The sequence below is a fragment of the Ricinus communis genome, chromosome 5, assembly GCF_019578655.1.
Source record: "Ricinus communis isolate WT05 ecotype wild-type chromosome 5, ASM1957865v1, whole genome shotgun sequence".
In the NCBI taxonomy this organism is placed as follows: domain Eukaryota; kingdom Viridiplantae; phylum Streptophyta; class Magnoliopsida; order Malpighiales; family Euphorbiaceae; genus Ricinus; species Ricinus communis.
The window spans coordinates 11,380,446-11,401,955 of NC_063260.1; the positions used below are offsets into that span (position 1 = coordinate 11,380,446).

The 21,510-nt window shown below is 29.3% G+C and overlaps 2 protein-coding genes across 3 annotated transcripts; one reads left to right on the plus strand and one right to left on the minus strand.

Moving 5' to 3' along the window:
• Window positions 1–812: 812 nt before the first annotated feature.
• Window positions 813–4,331, minus strand: LOC8272309 (anthranilate synthase beta subunit 1, chloroplastic). Of its 2 annotated transcripts, none has more exons than XM_002527502.4 (8): window positions 3,971–4,327; window positions 3,687–3,850; window positions 2,597–2,667; window positions 2,385–2,422; window positions 2,179–2,289; window positions 1,902–2,001; window positions 1,313–1,448; window positions 813–1,117 (listed from the first exon to the last, which is right to left on the minus strand). In XM_002527502.4, the coding sequence occupies exons 1-8, from the start codon at window positions 4,098–4,100 to the stop codon at window positions 1,013–1,015; spliced, it is 855 nt and encodes a 284-aa protein (XP_002527548.2). In that variant the 5' UTR covers window positions 4,101–4,327; the 3' UTR covers window positions 813–1,012. The 2 variants fall into 2 exon arrangements, with proteins under 2 accessions (XP_002527548.2, XP_015579882.1); XM_015724396.3 differs by having other exon boundaries at window positions 976–1,117; window positions 1,225–1,448; window positions 3,971–4,331.
• Window positions 4,332–14,925: 10,594 nt separating this feature from the next.
• Window positions 14,926–21,001, plus strand: LOC8272310 (RNA demethylase ALKBH10B). The gene is made up of 8 exons (XM_002527503.4): window positions 14,926–16,415; window positions 17,238–17,354; window positions 17,570–17,667; window positions 17,796–17,913; window positions 19,114–19,233; window positions 19,354–19,466; window positions 19,553–19,707; window positions 19,942–21,001. Exons 1-8 carry the CDS (start codon window positions 15,761–15,763, stop codon window positions 20,657–20,659), a joined length of 2,094 nt encoding a protein of 697 aa, XP_002527549.1. The 5' UTR covers window positions 14,926–15,760; the 3' UTR covers window positions 20,660–21,001.
• Window positions 21,002–21,510: the final 509 nt, after the last annotated feature.

Here is a 21,510-nt window from a genome sequence, read left to right on the forward strand (position 1 = left end):
AAAAATATCAAAACAAAATATAAGCACTTGAAAGGAATCCAAAAAGATAGGTTAATCCAGAAAGACTAGGGGAGGGAGTCTAGATCATATTGAAGGCTAACCTGAAGCTTGATTAAGGTAAATAATATTCCTTCTGACTCTTATCAAAATGGCCAACTTCGGGCTGTGAGCGTTGCAAAACTAAATTTTTGGATAGCATTTTACCGTGTATAAGACAGCGAAAAGTATGCATTTTCACACTCTTAGCTCTCAAGAATATATTAATGAGATGTGAAATATAAAACTAGTATGATACCTATCTTGGGTTTAATCCAAGGGTACCAATTGGTTGCCTATGGAGTCTATCAATTACAAAGTACTAATTTTATGAAGCAAAGAATATACAAAGTGAGCAAAGAATACAAGTTATTCGAGAGCGGTATATTATCATAGCAACATTAAGGAATTTGAAAGCATCTCAAGAAACTCATATTCATTTGCATAGGAAAAGAAGGAAAGAAAGAAAAAAAGGGGGCCATAGTTAGCAAGATTGTCAAGAATTGAAGAATATATATACTGACTGGTTTTCTGGCAATTTCACTCTTTGCCTGATTCTAAGATTCTAAGCCTCCAATTCATACACAAAGGCCTAAAAGGCCCATCTCGAATCAATCTGTTTATAATGCAAATATAAATTTCTTCATTATCATCTCTATTAGGTCATCATCTCTGCTGCTAGTACTTCCATTATTTTTTTATATTTGTACTGCTTGACATTGTGCAATAACATTAACACTTTGAGCTAGAATTTTATGGATAAAATAAGCATCTAATGACACATAAAATGAGAACATTTTAGACTGGATAACTGAAGCAACACAGAAATTGGCTAAGGAGCAATTTCCTTGCATGTACATTTTACAAATGTAAAAGCTTTACAAGCTTCTAAAACTGGTCAAGAAAGATAAGTACCAGTTAAAACGCTACCGCTTCTTCCCTCTATCTTTCCTTTTAGTATGACATGATGTGCTTACTAATTCTGAGACTCGGCCTCTTTTCTCTCCACCAGTTTGATGAAATTCTGCACTATAGTCTTGCCCTCTGATGTTATTATGCTTTCTGGATGGAACTGAACCCCCTGCAATTTCTTTACCAATTTCAGTTTGAGCTTATGTGCCATATTTGGTTATATCACACAAGTAACCTTAAAATTTGTATGAAAAGGAGCAACATCTAATGGCTCACCAGTTGGTAATCAAGTCTTCGTAAGCCAAAGGCCATATCCCATTTCTTTCTCCACACAATATAAGTAGTCAAGAAAAGAACATCTCACCTGTAGATGCTTATACTTTTTATGACGAGCAGCCATTATCAGTCCATCTTCTGTCCATGCTGTAATCTCAAGTTCTTCAGTTGGGAAACTATCATTTTCAATCACAAGGCTGTGATATCTCCCAGCAGTGAAAGGGCTGAACAGGTGAAACATGGCAATAATTCCATCATCATATACTGACATAATAAGGTAAGATTTTAATATAAAATTAAGGCTAGTTATATAGAAGACATGTAGTAGCATCTTAAAACTTCACTAAATTGTTAATATTAACTCCTATAAAATGATTGCAGTAAAACTAGCAAGCTAATGGACTACCAGACACTATGTCTACCAATAATAGAAAAAGCTTAACTTTTGTTAAACAAGTGTATTAATAAGCATCAGGGTAAACACCGGCATGCAATCTGTTTTAAATCACTAACTGCTTGAAACTCTCCTCCTTGTATAGCTCTCTGATTTATATAGCTATTTAGTATTTCACATGGGGAAAAAAGATACAATGAACAAGCCATTTAATGCAGAAATTGGAGCATGAAATTTGCAATTTTTGGATAAAGGATTAATTTCTAAATGAAAAGCCACATACTTTGATAACCCAGAGAATAAGCCATCTTCCCCTTTCTCATCATAATATACGGGCGAACTTTTCCCATGCATGACACCATAAGGAGAACGGACAATCTTTCCTGCAATACAGCAAAGTGAATTGAATGAGGAAAGAAAGCACAAGGGCACAACTGACAGCCACCAAATTTTTTCTTAAGGAAAAACACTTGGTGCATTTAAAACTTTTCTTTCATTGTTATATATAGAAGTAACATCACAATGCTTTTGAGAGTTTTAAAATGTCTTCGAAGATTCACCTCCAAAAGCTTCTCCAATACACTGCAATCCCATACACACACCGAACAAAGGCACTAGAGGCCCAAGCTCCAAAACAGTCTCTAAAGATATTCCAGAATCTCGTGGCTCACCTGTAAAATAGAATTTATATATCTTAGTGTTTCCTTTTTTGGTCAGACTAAATGTTGAATTTGCACTATGAGAATAACACAAGCAATAAACTAACCTGGTCCTGGGGATATAAGCACCCCTCTTGGATTTTTCCTATTAAAAGCGAAAAAGAAAAATCACATGTATGATTAGTAAACACAATTGACAGCGCCTCACTTATGATTTTCTAATATAAATCTTAACCACCTAAAATGGCATCATAAGAAATGTGAGAACTAGTAAATTGCAATTGCTGCAAAAGAAGAAAAAAAAATAAATGACTCTTGCCTTTTTAACTCCTCCACAGTTAACTCATCATTCCGATAAACCTCAAAATAGCATCCCAGCTCTCCCATGTACTTCAGAACCAATACAAAATAAACATAAAAGAGTTAAAGAGAAAACACTGCAAAACAGAAGCCAGAGAAATGAGGTATAACTCTTAAATTCAATATGGTGCCGCTGGCTAATCCAGAATCACTTCAACTGTGAATGATTTGGAAAAATGAAATTTAATTCTTGACTGCAAAAGAAAAACATTTTATTCATATCCGTGATTGAAATTTAGAGAGTTTATGTGATAAACAATTTTTGCTCATGTTCAATCTTAAGGTGTCCATGCAATTTACTATGTTAAACAAACAAGTCATGCAACTAGACATGACTTCTTCTGACTTTAAGGAGCTAAAGAGTAAACCAAGCCTGGACAAGTTTTTCTTTCACAATTTGATGTGTACGGTAATAGCAGACAATGTGCTCTGGTGCAAACAAACCATCTCACGTGGTTATAAAATTAATTTTTTCATTTTACATAGTTATGAAATTAAGTTAAAGAACAATTATTACAATAAATCCATCAGCCCCTTTTTCTTGTGGATACCCATATTGTACATCAGAAGTTGTTCTTTAGATGAAATTTCTAACCAAAAACAATTTCTTTTTTAAAGGATTGCTCATGCTCATGCTCTGTGGTTAGAAATTTCATCTAATGCACAACTTCTGGAAAAGAAAACTACAAAATCTTCTTATGACCGTAACAATTTGGAAGAGATCAGGACTCTCCCTAGCTGCTTAAATTTGATCATGGTATACATAATCTGACTGTATCGCCAATGAGTTCCCTCTTCCTTTTCCACCGTTATAGAGGTTTTCAAGACAGTTCCATTAAGCCCAAAAGGCTTAATTCTAATTTGATTGCTATGGTTAATTAAACATTAAAATCTACCATATATGGTCCTAAAAATTCAAGCCACCATCACACGACATGAAAAGCAAGCAAGAACCCATTAATCAAAATAACATAACAACAGCCATTAGGCTAGAAATTTCTCATGAAACAAAATCTAAATCAAACAATGGGGAGAGAAAAGAACCAAACCTGACAAAGATTATAAGTAAAGCTATCATAATTGTCAATGACAATTATGGGATTTTTCATCTCCCTACTATTAGGACCAATAGAGGACGAAAGGATAGATTGTTTAACAGCCATCGGCCATTTTGCAACAATCCTATGTTCCTTCTTGCCCACATAACTCGATTCTTATAGAAAGCAAAGAAAAAGAAGAAACAAAATCATTAATCATATACATGCAAGAACACATCTTTAAACAAAAGAAATTAAGAAAGAAAGAAGAGATAGGTAATAGTAAAAGAGATTACTTGATGGAAGAGATAGTGTATTCGAGAGACATAGGGAAGGGTTTTGCTGGGTTTTGAAAGAAATAAAGGATTTTGATTGAATTAGAGAAGGCTGTGATAGCAGAGTTGAAGTTGCAGCCATTGTTGTCATTGACAAAGAAAGAGATTGCCTTTAGATTCTTTTTATAGTGTAATGAAAGTAGCCATGAGTTTCAGATTCTTACTGGAAAGTAGTGAGAGTTGGTTGGTTGATTTGGCTGCTAGCCTTTTCTGTTCTTCATTGTTGTGTATTTAGGTATTGGCAGCGGAGACAAATTCAGTTTCCATTTCAGTAGTTCAAATTCTTAATATGGAGCGAGTATGCCTTTGTTATTTGCTTTTTTTGGCCTTGGCTTTGCAAATATAACATATAAAAGAAAACAATTGTTTAGTTTCGTCACCCTTAAAGTTTCATTCAATTGAGTTCCTTCAATATTATGTCAATTATTGATATGATTTTATTTCCTTAATAATTTTATTCTTTTTTAGTTAAAAACTCAAAATTGTATAATTATAGACTTCCTATACATTGATCATTGAGTGGGTTTAATTAAATCGAAAGCTTATAAGTTTTAAATTCTTTTTCATACAGGAATACGAATTTTTTACTCATTTTGTTGAAAAATAATAATATCACTTGATAAATAATTAAATAAAAAATAATAATATTAAAAGAAAAAAATAAAAGATCATCACCAATTTAGAAAATATCAATGATAAAATAAGAATCTAAATTAAAATAATTATAAAAGAGAAAAGAAAATATTGCTTATAACAAGTATTATTGATAAGTGAATATAATTGGTTGATTTTACAAATAAAGAAAGTATGGATGTATTTAATATTAACCTAATTGTAAAAAGCCAAACTTTTGGAATTAATTATATAAAATTTGTAATTATCTATAAAAAAAATTTCTTATGTTACTCTTTTTTATAGTTTTATTATAATCATATAATTTAATTAAAATTTTTATTTTTAACTTTAATTGAGATTGTGGCATTATTGTTGTTTCTTTATTTTCAATTATTGTTGGAGGATTATATGTGTAATGAAGAATCTTTAGAAAAGACGTGAACTTAAAATTTCAATCACTTTAGTTAAAATTGAATATATTTAAATTTTATTTTTTATTGTTATAATTCGTTATGTTTGTGGGTGAATGTAAAGAGAATAAAAACTATATATTATCAATATTGTTGAGAAACGTAGCTTCTGATCAACAGTTCAATATATTTGCATTTGCGAAAAATTAGGGAAAATCAACTCCAACAGTTTAAATTATGTTACTTTGCAATATACCTTATTTTGGTATTTTTCATAGGAAGTTATGTATTCGACTTTTATTTAGTTATATTCTAGTAAAATTATATCAGTTTTAGGCTTGATTCTATTTTTTATATTTTATTATTTAAAAAAAAAAGTTAATACTATTAGGTTTCGACAGTTATATGATTTTCAAACATAAAATTTGATTGAATATATTTAGATGTTCAAACAATAAAAGAAATTTCTACTCATTTTGAATTTCATAGCATTATTATAATCACTTATTTTATTCATAATATACTTGATGGCTTAATTTTAAATAATTTGGTTGTTGTTTACTTTATCTTAAATGAGATTGTGATTTTGTTGCTTTTTTTTTTTTTTTTTTATCTTCAGTTATTGTTGGAGGGGTGCATGTGTATATATATAAAAGAAAATATTCTATTTTCTTTAGGTAACTAAAATTCTAATCACTCAACTAATAAATTCGATAACTTTTAAAAGGGAAATAATGATATTTTCTCATTAAATATACATCAGAAATATCACGAACTTTTTCTTTTTTTGAGTGATACGAGAACAAGAATCATAGAAACTTTAAATAAGATTGGTTGTTGAATTATTAGTGTTTTTATGTTGAATATGTATGTTACATCAAAATGATATAGAAATAAATTATATATAGTAAAATCTCATTACAATGATACTTTATATAGGAATAATTTCTAGATAATAATAAAAAATTATGGTCCTAATTTGATATAATTATAAATAAGAATAAATTTTCTATTATAATTAATTATAAATTTTTTAAGTTTAGATTTAAGAAAAGATTTTTGTATATAATAATATTTATATATAACTTTAAAAATATATGTTATGTATATTTTGTTTTGCTGTAATATTGTTTTGTCTTATTAATTTTATTTGTATAATATGATTGATGTGTCTTTTTTAGTACTCGTAAATGCAAGAACCGTTCCTACAGTAAGGGTAAGTTCACCACGAGGTCGATCTCTCAAGGAACTATGAGGTTACTTATTATAAAGGCTAATTATCAACACAAAACATTAAAAGTAAACACTCTAAATCGTATGTTTGAGAGAATAATGGTCATAAAGTAAAGTAACTAAACAATAAATATGCAATGCAAATGCAAATGCTTATGATCTAAAACTATATGCTAAAAATAGTATTTAATCTAGCCATTTACTTAGTAATCTCCTTGTTTTACTTTAAGTCTAGATCTAATGAATGAGACGGTGATGTGCCTTTTCCCTAAATCACTCAAGCTAATGATGCAGCTTAGGTTTCTTATACCAACATAGATTACAGTAAAGATGATGTTTCTAATACTTTTAAACCTAAAGATTTTCATAACAATTACTATTGCTAAATTAATATGATGGTTACCTAACAATAATAACTGAAACTAATAAAAATATGAAGGTAAAGAAATTATTTATTAATAAATAATTAACAAGGTTCATACAAAAGTAAACAGACTAAACTAAACACTTAGGAAAACTAGCCTAACATATTTAACCAAATGATCATGGTATTAAATAGAAAGACAAAAAATAAGAAAGTAAAAAGCTCCCTCAAGATCCAGAATTTTTTCAAGTAGGAAGAAGATTGGTCCTCAGTCTCCACTTTTTGAAAAACTCCTTAGATCCTAAAGAACAATGAAAACTAAAACTAAAGTGTTTATGAAGAACTGTAGAGAATTATGGAGAGAATAATAGTGGCAGGTGTAAAAAGGAGGTAGGAGAAAACTCTCCTCCTTTTTCATTTCCTCCTTTCTCACTCTTCTTTAGGGTTTTGCAGAAATTTATATAGAGGAGAGTCCTCCTCTAAATAAATCTCTATAGAGATGAGTATACTAATATAAGTCTATCTAATAGATAAAACTTTAAGTATCTTAATCTCCACCAAATACTATCTCATACATAACTCTTAATATAAATCCTAATAATTATACAAAATGACTAAAATATCTTCTGGATCTTATAATTAACAGTCCATGCATCTTAATATTAGGCCTTGACACGAATATGTTACATTAAGCTTCTTTTAGCTCCATATTTTCATCTTTTTGCTAATATTTCTGAAAATAGACAATTAAGTTTAAGTGAGGTAAAAATATATATTTTCACCATTTTATATATAGAAATATATTATTAAAGCTTTAAAATACCCTTAAATATCTATATATAATTTGGACCGATCAATGATAAGATATTTATATTTTTTACCCTTAGTTTTTATTGTTTTACTAACAATATTAAGTATTAAGTCTAAAAAAAGTTTAAAAATATTTATATTTTTTACCCTTAGTTTTTTAAAATACCCTTAAATATCTATATATAATTTGGACCGATCAATGATAAGATATTTATATTTTTTACCCTTAGTTTTTATTGTTTTACTAACAATATTAAGTATTAAGTCTAAAAAAAGTTTCAGTACTCAAATCTTTATTAAGTTATAACCTCCTCATAGTCATAAATTTAATTTGATCACAAAGTGTATAACTAAAAAGAAGTGTTACTGTATTCAAATGTCGATGCTAAATCTTATTTAATAAAAATATAAATCATATAAATACAGTCTTAATATTGTGCGTAGTTGACATCGATAAAATTTATAAAAATATATTTTATAAATTTAAAAATTAAGTTTTAATTAAAATAAAAATTAATTTAAAATTCATAAAAAGTTAGGTAAAAAAGGAAGGAAAGAAAACGCTACCATCGATTGTATTTGTATAGAAAAAGCAAAGTGTTTTGCATGTGCGCATGGTCCATCTGTTTTGACAATTAGGAAATGTTCCTACAAAAGAATTCAGTTACATAAATACATGCATGCATTTTTAAAATAATAAAAATACTTCCCCCTTTCCTTTCTATTTGACATCTTTTAAAGGAAATTTCTCACCTTACCATATCAATAAAACTGTAAATTTGTTTTCTAACTCTATCCATATTCTTATTAAATACCATTGTTTTGCATACATTAAGTGATTCAAATATTTCTTTTATGTAATACTAAATAATTTTCAACAAATTTTGTTTTTCAAATATTTTGATTGCAATCATTTCTAAAACAAAGTCGTCAAAATACCATTAAGCAATAAACGACATCAAACATAGATAATGTTTTGGCTGTAGCCAACATGTGGGCAACAAAATCTGCTTGCTGGTCACTTAGTGAAAAAGCAAAAATGAAAACATTAGGCAACTCATTAAGCAAGGCCCTATAATCAGAAATAATTAAGCTAAATAAGAATTGTCTTTTGACAGAACCACGAACAATTTGAATTACTCCTAAACAGTTAGCTTCCACCTCAACAAGATGGCAATTTTATTATGTCTACTCAGTGTGTCTTTTAAGTTATTGAAAAATTCAAACTGAGAATTTCTATTACCATTTCTAAGTTATATAATTTCTTTCAGCAAGTGCTCCAAACCTGATTCTCACTGTAAAACTTGTAACGGACGCTCTATCAAAGAGATAGCCAAAAAACGAATTAAGTTACATCTTCTATCCACTTATTGTTTTGTTTACCAAATACTGAGAAAAATAAGATTCTATTAATTTCTTTTTATTTTCCTATAAAAATATAAAAATAAATTAGGTATCGAAATGTTGATTTAATAAAAAAAAAAATAACTCTAATTATATTCTCGACTGGCTTTGCATCTCATCCTTGGAAGTTTCATCCAATTGAATTCTTACTATATTTTAGTAATATAATTCTTTTTAAGTTATAATTCCTTTCTAAACACCGATATAATTAAATTGAACGTTTACAGCTTTTAGATTCTATAATTACTTGTAGCATTTTCGGTCTTTTAACGTGCGTTAATTTACTGAGACTAGAGGTACATTTTCTCAAATGACTCAATAAATGTGATTTGATTATGGATCTGTTATATTTTGACTTCTAATCTAGGAAATTGTATGAATAGCGAAGCAATCTATGCTATTCTCAATTTTTAACTAAATTGATATAATTTTGTAAAATTACACTCAAAATTAATTAATGAGCTAAAAATTTAAATTAAGAAATTGCAATGAGTTATAAAAGCTATAACTAATGAGTTAAGAAATTAAAATGAGCTTTGAGAATTGAGCAGAAAATAAGAGCTACAGATTAATAAACTAAAGATTATGTGAGCAAAGGAATTGAAAGCATTAAATAAAAGTAATTAATTTGCTAAAAGATAAATATTGACAAAGCTTAAAGCCTTAATTGCACGAAAAGTAAATGCTTACATAAATATAAATAATCTCTAGAGATTTGAAATTAAAAGCTTGACAATTGGTAGAAAAACTCTTATCTGATTTGATTTGTTCTATTGACTTATTGTTCTTTACTCTCCAAGGGATCTTTCTGTATTTATAGAATCTATAATTTGGTGAATAGATTTGACACATTTTCTACTCTCTAATTTGATCCTCAACAAACTCCACAGCTTTGAAAATTTGTATGTGTTTGACTTTACCTTTGGCGCATTAGAATATACATATAAGTTCCACATTCAACTTCTCAACTTGTTATCCACTCTTTGACAACAATATTACATATGACTTTTCAACTGCCACACGCTACTCTTTCTTTTTTTCTCAATCTCCTTAACTTATTCTCACTTACTAAGAATATGATTTAGAAAATGTTTGGTTCAGACACTTAATGCAGCTGATAGTTGTTCTCACTGAATAGTTATATTAAAATATTTAGTAAAAACTTAAGAAATAAAAGTTGATAGCTGATTTAGTTCCAATCAGCTGATAACTGATTTAATTATTTATTTATTTGAACACTATTATCATTATTAGAACTTATTAACAATAACTTACTCTAAATTGATCTCATGTAATTAAATTCTTATATTTTGAAATAAATATTATTATTTTAAATAATTATTCTTGATACTTAAATAATTATAGTATTTAAAATTATGGTACTTGAAATTAGAAATTTTTATTAATTGAATTTAAATTTTTACTTTTAAAATAATTTTTATAAATATTTTTAATAATAAATACAATTGAGTTAAAAAATTAACCATAATTTTTTAAATTATTTTAAATTATTTTTATTAATTTATATCATTAAATATAATATAATAAAATAAAATATATTTAACGATAAATTATACATTCAATGGTTATTTAAAATACTAACAATAGCCGCTAATAAAATTTTACCAAATAGTTTAATTTACTTGCATTGATCACATAAATGAAACAGACCCTTAATATTCAAAGACTTTTGTAACTCTTCTTTTACATCTTTGTACATTTATTTATCATGAGTAATAATCATCAATAGTTATGAAATCAACTCATGGCCTATAGACCGAGAAATTAACATGACTCAAGAACTGAGTCACGAATCTAACATTTCATAAGCTTATTTAAGTTAAATAGACATTTTCATTAAGTTTGAGTAAATGACGAAGTTTAGACCAATATATAATTTAGATGTAAATAACTATTTAATGTCATACTAATAATGGAAAGATCAAACATTTTGAATTGTTTGATGATCTTATTTTATTATGTTATTTTTATAATATTAAAATAATAACATATTTAAATATAATTTTAATCGATACTTTTTGCTGTGATATTATACTTTTTTTTCATCTTTAATTATTATCAGAAGGTTACAAGTTTACAAAAGAAATTTTTTTCATGTCATTTAGACATTCAAAATATTAATCGCTCAATTAAAATTGGATATGTTTAGGTTTAATTATTTTTTCTCTTCTAACTTGATATGTTTAAGAATTTATCAAATTTAAATGTCAGGACAAATTTTCTTTTCTCTAAATATTTCGAGAAATGTGGTTTGGCATTCAGTATTCAATTTCTATATATGCAAACTAGAATTTGTTATTTCATTTTTTCTTAGTTATATAATATTTAGTTAAAATTCATAAAATTTATAAAATTTATTTGTAAAATTTATATGCTTAATGATGTGTCTAAATTAGTACTCGTAAGTGCACAAACCATTTCTATAGTAAAACAGTAAATTTACATCGAGGTCGATCTCTCAAGAGACTACGATGCCACTTATTATATATACTAATGATTGACACAAAACAATAAAAGTAAATTTAAATACTCTAAATCAACATTTTAAGAAAATAGAATATTCATAACATAAATTCAATAAACTATAAATAAATATAAATGCAAGTGCTTATGTTTTAAAACTATATGATAAAGGCAGTATTTAGCTTAGCCAATTACTTAGTAATTCTCTTGTTTTACTTTAAGCCTAGATCTAATGAATGAGGCGATAATATATTTTTTTCATCAGCTATTTAAACTAATGATGCAACTAAAGTTTCTTCTACCAACATAATTGAAACAAAGATAATGCCTCTAATACATTAAATATAAATACTTTCATAATAATTACTCTTATTAAATTAATATGATGATTAACTAACAATAAAAATTGAAACTAATAAATATATGAAGGTAAAAAAATCATTCATCAAATAAATAAATAATAATATTCATACATAAGTAAAAAGGCTAAACTAAACACTTATGGAAACTAACATAGCATATTTAATCCAATGATTATAGTATTAAATTGAAAGACATAAAAACAAGAAAATAGAAGCTCCCTTTAGATTTAGAATTTCTTCAAGATAAAAAGATTATTGGTCCTCACTCTTTACTTCTTGAAAACCTCATTACATCTTAAAAAATCAATGAAAATTAATAACTAAAACGTTTATGGAAAACGAACTATAAAAAAATAATAGCGGACAAATGTAAGTGGGAGATGTAGTAGAGAGCAGATAAGAGAATATGAGAATTTTCTTTTCTTTTTTGAAAGAAATACAATTAGAAAAATGAAATGGTTCTTCGCATGGGAACTTTATATTCTTCTAGTCGGTCTATACTTATTTAAAAATGATAATAAAAATATGATAATAAAAATGAAAATAAATTTTTATTTTTAAACGATACAATAATTCTTTTTAGCAATCAAAATAAGAGTTTATATTCAATACCTTAATTTTTAAAAAAAATAAAAGCTGTTTTATTTAGAATATATTTGAGCAAGTATTCTGATCTTCCTGGAGTTGAACATATCAATATCTTTGCTTCTCCTTGTTAAAGTAAAAGTAAAAGGACATTGCATTATGATTCCAATGGTTTTATTCTTTTATCAAATTTTATTAATTAATAAAGCTAGTCAAATAACTTAATCAATAAAAGAATAAGGATTTGTCTAGTTATTAACCTAAATAATAAGTTTCAAGTTCAGTAAATATTTGATTTTAATAATTTATTTATTAAAATCAGAGTAAGAGATTTCAATATTGGCACAATTAAATTTTAATTTTGAAAAAAATTAATTAATATTTTTAGCTTGTTGGCTCGAATTCTTTTAGCTTGTTTGAAATTTTTTCTATATTTTATTTTGACACTATTCAATCACAATGTTTAAGAATATAAATGAACAATGAAATTGATATTTTACATTGATTTTATTTTAAGTTAATATAATAATATATTTAATAATTAGTAATATTTTTAATAATTTTCCTTTTTAAAAAACATAACATAACAAATCAGTAAAAATTAAAAAATCTGAAACTCATAATTGTTGTGAAATTTTTATAAAAATAATAGATGTTAAAATATATCGAATTCATAATTAATACACAAAAAGATTAGTATGAAATTAATAATGGCAATATAAATATTTTTATGCCAGACATTTTTAATGAAATAGAAGAATATTTAAATTAAATATTGTTATTAGAATCAAAATAATTTAAAATTTCAAAAACTTGCTTTAATTTGAGAGCAAACTTGTTAAATGTGATACCCATTATTAAATTTAAGAATTAAGTTAAATTTTTTATTAATTAAGTGCTTTGACTATAGTATTAATAACGAAATTTAATGAAAGATCAAACTCATCAAGAATCTTTTAGGTTGGTTTTCAAACAAAAGGACAAAAATATCAATATAATCAAAACCCAAAAATAATCACAATAATTTGCTAGAATAGTAACTAAATAACAATATCAAATAGGCTCACAAATATTTTGAAGTACATATTTCCAGGAGGCCATTGCAAAAGAAAATATAACCTGATATCATAGTAGATTTTCTAAAATCTTAACGATAATGAACAGTTCAGTATCAATTCAATATATATATATATATATATATATAATCTTTACACATAAAATTTTTACTTTGATACATGTATTATTTTTAACATGTAGGATTCAAATTTCTGTGTAATTTTATAAATTTTTATTAATTTATTGATTAATTAGTTCCACTCTTAATTAAATACTAAATCTAATTTTAAAAAATAATATATTTATTATATTTTAATATTATATTAACTAATAAATAGTTTTCTAATTAGATAATGATACTAATTCTATTCTAAAAAATAGTATATTAATATTATATTAACTAATAAACTAGATTTTTAATTAGATAATAATTTTGATTATAGAAAATAGTATTTCAAGTTATATTGTTAATATTATATTTAATAATAAATTAATTTTTAAATTATATTATAATTTTTAAATTCTAAAAATAATAATATCAATTATAATATTAAGTTATATAATATTAAAACTAATTAATAGATATTTTAAAGATAATTTTTATATATTGCACGGATAGAATTTTAAAAAGACTTTAAAAGTTAAAAATATTAAAAATAGTTAGTTTGTTATTTTATTTTAAAAAATTATTAATTACTATCAAATAGTAAAAGTTTATTAAAATATATCTATCAACTTAATTTTATAATCGACATAACAATAACGATGGTGCAATGTACGAGTAAACGATTAATTATTACTAAATAATATGATATTAATATATAATATTTCTACTACAAAAGTGAAATTATATGCTTTTAGAAAAATGTAGATTTTGTAGTATCAGAAAGAGGAGCACATTATTAATATGCTTTTAGAAATAGATACTTTTATTTTGTAGTATTAAAAAGAGGAGTACTGGAACAAATTTGAGCAAATAAAAAAGGCCCCAAATTGTACAATAAATTGATACAAAAAAAAAAAAAAAGAGTGTTGGAATAAATAACTTTTAAAAATGTGATGGACACGATGATTTCATGCGAGATGTGAATGTGAATAATATTTATTCTTTAACCAATATTTATTTTATTTTTACCAGAATATCATTGAATGGCCTGAAATTAAAGGATATAATTCCTTGCGGTATCCCTTAGCTTTTAGAGTTCGTCATTTGGGCCTTTTTTCTGGACTAGGCTTTCTGTATGGCCTGTTTGATATATATTTTATTGTTTTTACTCTTCTTTGAAGCACGTAAATCCTTGAGAAAAATCTAATGAACATGAAAAAATAATTATCTGGAAAATAAAATTGATTTGCATATTTTGTTAACATTAATTTTTCCTAAAAATGTGGATTAAATCCAACTTCAATTAATTTCATCTATAATTAGTTAGCTAAACTCGGTTAATTAGAAAAAGAAAATCCTCATTCACTTCGGCTAAAGACTTCACTTAAAAAAAGGCCAAAAAGACATGCTTGTAGCAACTAATAAAACCCTAAACAAGGAAAACTCGTAATAATAAATACAAAACCAGTTCCGAAACAAACTTCTTCATCAGCAAAAATGACCGAAAAACCCTTATCGTCCAAAGAATATTCTCATCATAGTTCTGTTCACACTACCACTCCTACTACTACTAACTAAGCTCTCAGCTCTCAAACACCAGCTCAAAGAGAAACAAATTTACGCAGAGACATTGCAATCAGATTATTTATATATATATTTTTGATTTTTATCTCTTTTAGCCACCATTTAAGACCATTAATACATACACACACACACACACACACACACACATACATACATACATATAATGCGTACTCTATAAGCCATATTTCTCCATTCTTTTCAGGACCTTCTCTGTACACTCACTCAAACCCTAGATCTTTTTGTTTTTACTTATTAGTATTATTTTTTTAACATTACTGTTAAATTTGTACCCTTCTGGAAGATAATACACACTTAACGCTGTTTTATTTTACTTTATATTTGGGTTTTAGATTTAATTCTCTAAACTCTCTTTCCCAGATCTGCTTAATTTACTTCCTATTCACACATTATCAATTTAGTCGCTTCTAATTTCCTTAATTTTGTTGTTGTTTGGGTTGTTGGATCGCTTCAGTATTAAATACCCAGGGTTAAAATTTTACTTCTTTGTTCTTATTTAGTGGGTATTTTATTCAGAATTTTACTGCGCAAATTGTGTGATATTTATCTAAAGTTTTGTTCATTTTTTGGGTATCAATTCCACGTGATCCGGCCAAACTGATTAGGATTTTACATTTCATGTTTGGTGTAAGTGATTTATCTGATTAGATTAGATCTGGGATGTTTATCGTGATGCTTCATATGTGGTAGCTTTGGATTTCTAGTTACTGGGTTATTAAAATGGCAATGCCACCGGGTAATGTGGTCATATCAGACAAAATTCAGTTTCCTGCTGGCGGCGGCGGTGTTGGTGGTGGTAATAATGGTGGAATTGGAAATGAGATCCAGCAGCAGCAGCATCATCATCGCCACCAGTGGTTTCCTGTGGATGAGCGTGATGGGTTTATTTCATGGTTGAGGGGTGAGTTTGCTGCTGCCAATGCTATCATTGACTCACTATGTCACCATTTGCGTGCGGCTGGGGAACCTGGGGAATATGACGTAGTAATAGGGTGCATACAACAGAGGAGGTGTAATTGGAATCCTGTGCTGCATATGCAGCAGTATTTTTCTGTCGGGGAGGTGATTCTTGCATTGCAGCAGGTGGCATTAAGGAAGCAGCAACAGCACCAGCACCAGCACCAGCACCAGCAACATAGGTATTACTATGATCAGCCCAAAGTTGGAGGAAAGGATTTTAAGAGAAATTCTAGTATGGGGTTTAACAAAGGGCACAGAGGCGGTGGCGAGGTAGTGAAAGAAGTTAATTATGGTGCAGAGAGTCATGGTTTGGATGGGAATACTTCAGGGAATGAGAAATTTAATGAGATCAAATCAGGTGGTGATAGTGGGAGATTGGAGAATAAGAGTTTAGCAACTGCTGAGGATAAGAAAGGTAACTAGTTGTTTCATATTTAGTTTGCAATTCTTGCTTTTGTTATGCTTTAATGAATGCTGAACTATTAGTAGCTTGATATTGTAGGAATAAGTTTATTATAATTTGGTTCTTTTAAGAAATTTATGTTCTTATCTTGTTTGCTTTGGATGATTTTTCCATGTGAAGCTTTTGGAAAATCAACAAGTGAAGATGCTTTCTGTGTTGATTGTGAAATTAATCATCTTATGAGGCTGATTGGATAACTGTTTTATTACCTGGGGATCATTATCTTTAGATTGAATCTATCTTTCTGATTCTAACTTTTAATAAGCATTCATATTCCTCGACAGTATCTATTGCTTTTTTTGTTTTTCCAAATGTAAGCGTACCATATTAGTGTAGAAAGGCTAGGATTTATGTAACTAATTTCTTTTTCCTTTTCTTTTATTATTATTTTTGTTTCGGAAGAATATTGCTTTTCCTTATCTTTCAATCCCACCTTTGCAGAACGAAAATTGTGTTGCTGATTTGATTTTACGATGATTGTGCATTTACGCATTTCTTTTTTTACCCATCCCCCTTACTTCTTGCATAGGTAGGGGATGGCCAAGTAGTTGTGAATAGCCTGTATGTGCATGACTTGTTTCCACACATTTGGTTCTGTTTTGCCTCCTGATGAAAATTTTATGTGCTCTACTCTGCCATGTTAACATCATATAAAATGTAATAAGTCAAAAGTTCCAAATTATAAAAGATACACAAATTATCCAAACTACATTTCTTGTTCGTAAATGTCTACCAGAAAACATTGATATTCTCTCTTCATTGTTATGGGAGCAGATGCTGCTTCAAAACCCCATGTAGACAATTTGAAAAGTTCAGGAAATTCAGAAGGAAGCTTGTCTGGGAATCTTGAAACTGAAGCTGAGGCTGTGCATGAGCAATCTAGCCCTAAAGGTTATACACCATCTTTTAAACTCACGTATTTAAATTTCCTGCTGAAGACTGGGTAATTATGCATATCTGAAGTTTATTTTAAATGCCTATTGTTCGAGGATATATGTTTTGCTATAGTTTTTCTTTATACTTAGAAGATCTACCTTTCATGTAAGACTTATTTTTTTTTCTGGCATTTGCTTTTATTACTGAGACATCTTGCTATATTCTACCAGAACATGATTCGCATTTCATTCAAAACCAGATTGTGAAGCTGAACCTTACAACTACCCCGAAAACATTTGTTGGTGCAGAGATGGTTGATGGAAAGTCGGTAATGATTCTGTGGCTTTGTGGCATTTTGTTCCTTTGAATCATTAACGAACTCATAGCCTCTCTTGGAGAACTGCTTCAATCTATCCTTTTTATTCTACCTCTAAGATCTGCTTATCTTTTTCCTAGGTTAATGTGGTTGATGGGCTGAAATTGTATGAACAATTGCTTGATGATGTGGAAGTTTCAAAGCTTGTTTCCTTGGTTAATGATTTGAGAGCTGCTGGGAGAAAAGGACAATTTCAAGGCATGTTAACTATACCCTTCTTTAAATTTATAGTTAGTAAACCCTATTTTCTTTCACTTCCTTCCTTTCATGACAGTTTTTGTTGTCTGATGAAATTTAAGTGTTAGTACTTAAGAGGTGTAGGTGTTTTGTCATAAGCAACTCAAGGTAGCATGTTTCAGAAGTCTTGTATGTCTTAGAAGCTGTTAAAGTTACAGAGTCCTTACTTACTTTATTAGTGGTGCCAACTTTAGTATTACTCTGTTCATACTAATGTAAAATTCCATGTAATGTAACCAACTTATAGTAAAGTTCCGTTATAGAAGTATTAATTTCAAAAAGGAACGTTGATCTCTACTTCTTAAACCTCTACTTCCACAATGGTTGCTTATAAAATGTATACATGTGCGTCTATAATTCATGGGGATCTGTGACTCTATGCTAGTAACAAGCATGGATATTTTGTTGTTCTTTTTCTTCCCAATTTAAGGGAAGAAGTTTAAACCTATTATTTTTTGTTAAAATTGCCAAAGTAGATTCTTAATGCCCCACTTTTATGCCTCTGTGTGCCAATCTGTAATCTAAATTTCTGACTGGAAATATATTTTGGATCTGCTCTATTATTTCTATTTTCTATTTTTATTTTTTTAGCTTCTGTTATGCTAGTAGTCTTGAGTTTTGGAAATACAGCTTTTGTTTCTGTGAGAAGGACGAGAGTCCATGTTTGGTCTGAGCAAGCTGACCATGTCCTAAAGCAAACTTTGGAATTCTAAGAGGTCTGGTGTTTGGTTACTTCCACTCCTAGGAGTACCTGCTCTTCCAACTATGAAGTAGGCCCATAGATGCATAGCCTAAAAGATCAAATAGAAGCTCTTGCAATTGTATAATGATTAATCTCAATTATACTACATGCTCTTTCAATCATATAAGAGTGCTACTAATGCCATTGCCAGCAATACTGATGCTGTCCATCTTGTTACTCCTGTAGTTATTAAAGCAATGTTTCATTGGTTTTAAAAGTTTGAGAAACTTTTATTTATATGTGCTTCATGAATGCAGTGTCATGAAATATGTAATTTACATATTTCAATTAAGATAAAAAAAATTTCTCTGATGTGGTATCATGTCTTGCTTTACTCCTGTGTGTTTCATGATGGTCAAAGGTGTATGCTTTTGATGTAAATGTCAACCTCCGCTAAATTCTTGTAAGTGGAGAAGCAGGTCAGGCATATGTGGTGTCCAAGAGACCAATGAAGGGACATGGAAGAGAGATGATTCAATTGGGTCTGCCAATAGCTGATGCACCTGCTGAAGAAGAAAATGCTGCAGGGACATCTAAAGGCATGTTACACCTTACATAAAACTTCTCATGTTAAGACACAAATATATTATACTCAAAATACTTGAATTTTCTTTTCATTGTTGAAGAAATGTTTATTCTTGACTTATGTATTAATGCAGACCGGAAAATAGAATCCATCCCAACCTTGCTGCAGGAGGTTATTGAACGTTTTGTCAGCATGCAGATTATGACCATGAAGCCAGACTCCTGCATAATTGACATATATAATGAGGTCACTGATTATATTATTCTTTGTATTGGTTCTGACTAACATATATTATGCAAGCTAACCTAATCTTTTGGTGAAAAACTCTACAGGGAGATCACTCACAGCCCCACATGTGGCCTCCATGGTTTGGGAAGCCCATTTCTGTGCTTTTCCTGACAGAATGTGACCTGACTTTTGGTAGAGTAATTACAGCAGACCATCCTGGAGATTACAGAGGTTCTCTCAAGCTACCACTTGCACCTGGGTATTAATCTTTCTCCTTACCCTCCTCTCTGCAGTATTTCCATAATTATCGTTCTCAAAAAATAGCTGTATGCGGTGGTTTGATCACATTAGAACTTATGGTATACATTTTGGGAAGGTGAATTGTCAATTTCTTTTCCTGTCCATTTATATTCTTCTTGTCTTGACCATTGCTTGTGAGTGAACACTTAGAACCTAGTTTCTGATTTTTAGTGTTCCCTTATTGCAACAACAGATCCCTCCTTGTGATGCAAGGCAAAGCCACAGATTTTGCTAAGCATGCAATCCCTGCCATCCGGAAACAACGTGTACTTCTTACCTTCACCAAATCCCAACCCAAGAAATTTGTACAAAGTGATGGCCAGCGGCTAACTTCACCTGCTGCATCTCCATCTTCCCACTGGGGTCCACCACCAAGTAGATCACCAAATCATATTCGCCATCCTGTGTCCAAGCATTATGCACCAATTCCAACCACTGGTGTATTGCCAGCTCCATCGATTCGGCCGCAAATTGCCCCGCCAAATGGTGTCCAACCACTCTTTGTGACTGCCCCAGTTGCAGCTCCAATGCCCTTCCCTGCACCAGTTCCTATGCCGCCTGTTTCAACAGGATGGCCAGCAGCTCCAAGGCATCCTCCTAATCGTCTCCCTGTTCCTGTGCCTGGCACTGGTGTTTTCCTTCCTCCACCAGGTTCTGGTAATGCATCGTCTCCACAGATACCAAATGCAACTGAAATAAACTTTCCTGCAGAGACAGCATCTCTGCAAGATAAGGAAAACGGGCTAGGGAAATCTAATCATGGTACATGTGCTTCTCCAAAAGAAAAGTTGGAAGCAAAAAGTCAAAAACAAGATTGCAATGGAATCACGGATGGAAAAGCTGGGACGAAGGAAGAACATCAGCAAAGTGTTGATCATACAGCAGTGGACAAGTCAGCTGGATCAGTTTAGGGAGGGAGGGGGGAGAGAGAGAGACAGTATTTTGTCAATGGTAGGCTGCAATTGCAATGAGTTCGAAGCAAATGTAAAGAGCGGCGAGATTTGAGAATTCTACACTTGATACTAGTACCGGGGGGACAAAAAGGGAGGAAGAACTTCTCAGTTCTCTCTGCAATTCCTTACGTTTCTCTGTTCCTTTTTGTTGTCTTATCATATGAACTCTTACACTAGGTGAAAACCTCATCTTTGAGTTTAACTTTTGTTCTTACATTTTGTTTACAAGTTTTGTTATACACGTAGTTGACGTCAGCTGTTTTATTATAATCATGAAATGAAAAATAGTATTCTGTGTAAGCTTATTCGTCAAGTCAGCTGATATTATAATTGGATCAGCTGAATTTTCTTTTTCGTTGCCAAAGAAGCTTCTGCATCTAATTTATTCCCAACTATTCTCGGCCTCACTTCTTTTATTTAAAAAAAAAAAAAGGTATCCCAACCAGTATTCTCCCTTCTATTTAGGCATTTATCCAAATAAAATATATAGGCATTGTTTGGTCAACGTATTCTCATTGCTCACATGAATCTACTTCCTCATAAATGGAATTTACTTTAGTAAATTATTAATTTGGGTTTTAATCTTAAACCTCAGTCCGAGTTTATTTTGATAAATTATTAAATGAGTATCTAAGTTTACCCTTATAAATTATTTATGGGTTTTCATTTGGGTTCAAAATAATCGAAAAGTATAAAGATATACTTTGTAGTTTTACATTTGAGGAAGAAAAAGAGTACCGTATAGTTCTTCTTTTCATACTTTAATACCCTACAAATTAATATCATCATTATTTCCAGGGAATATATAC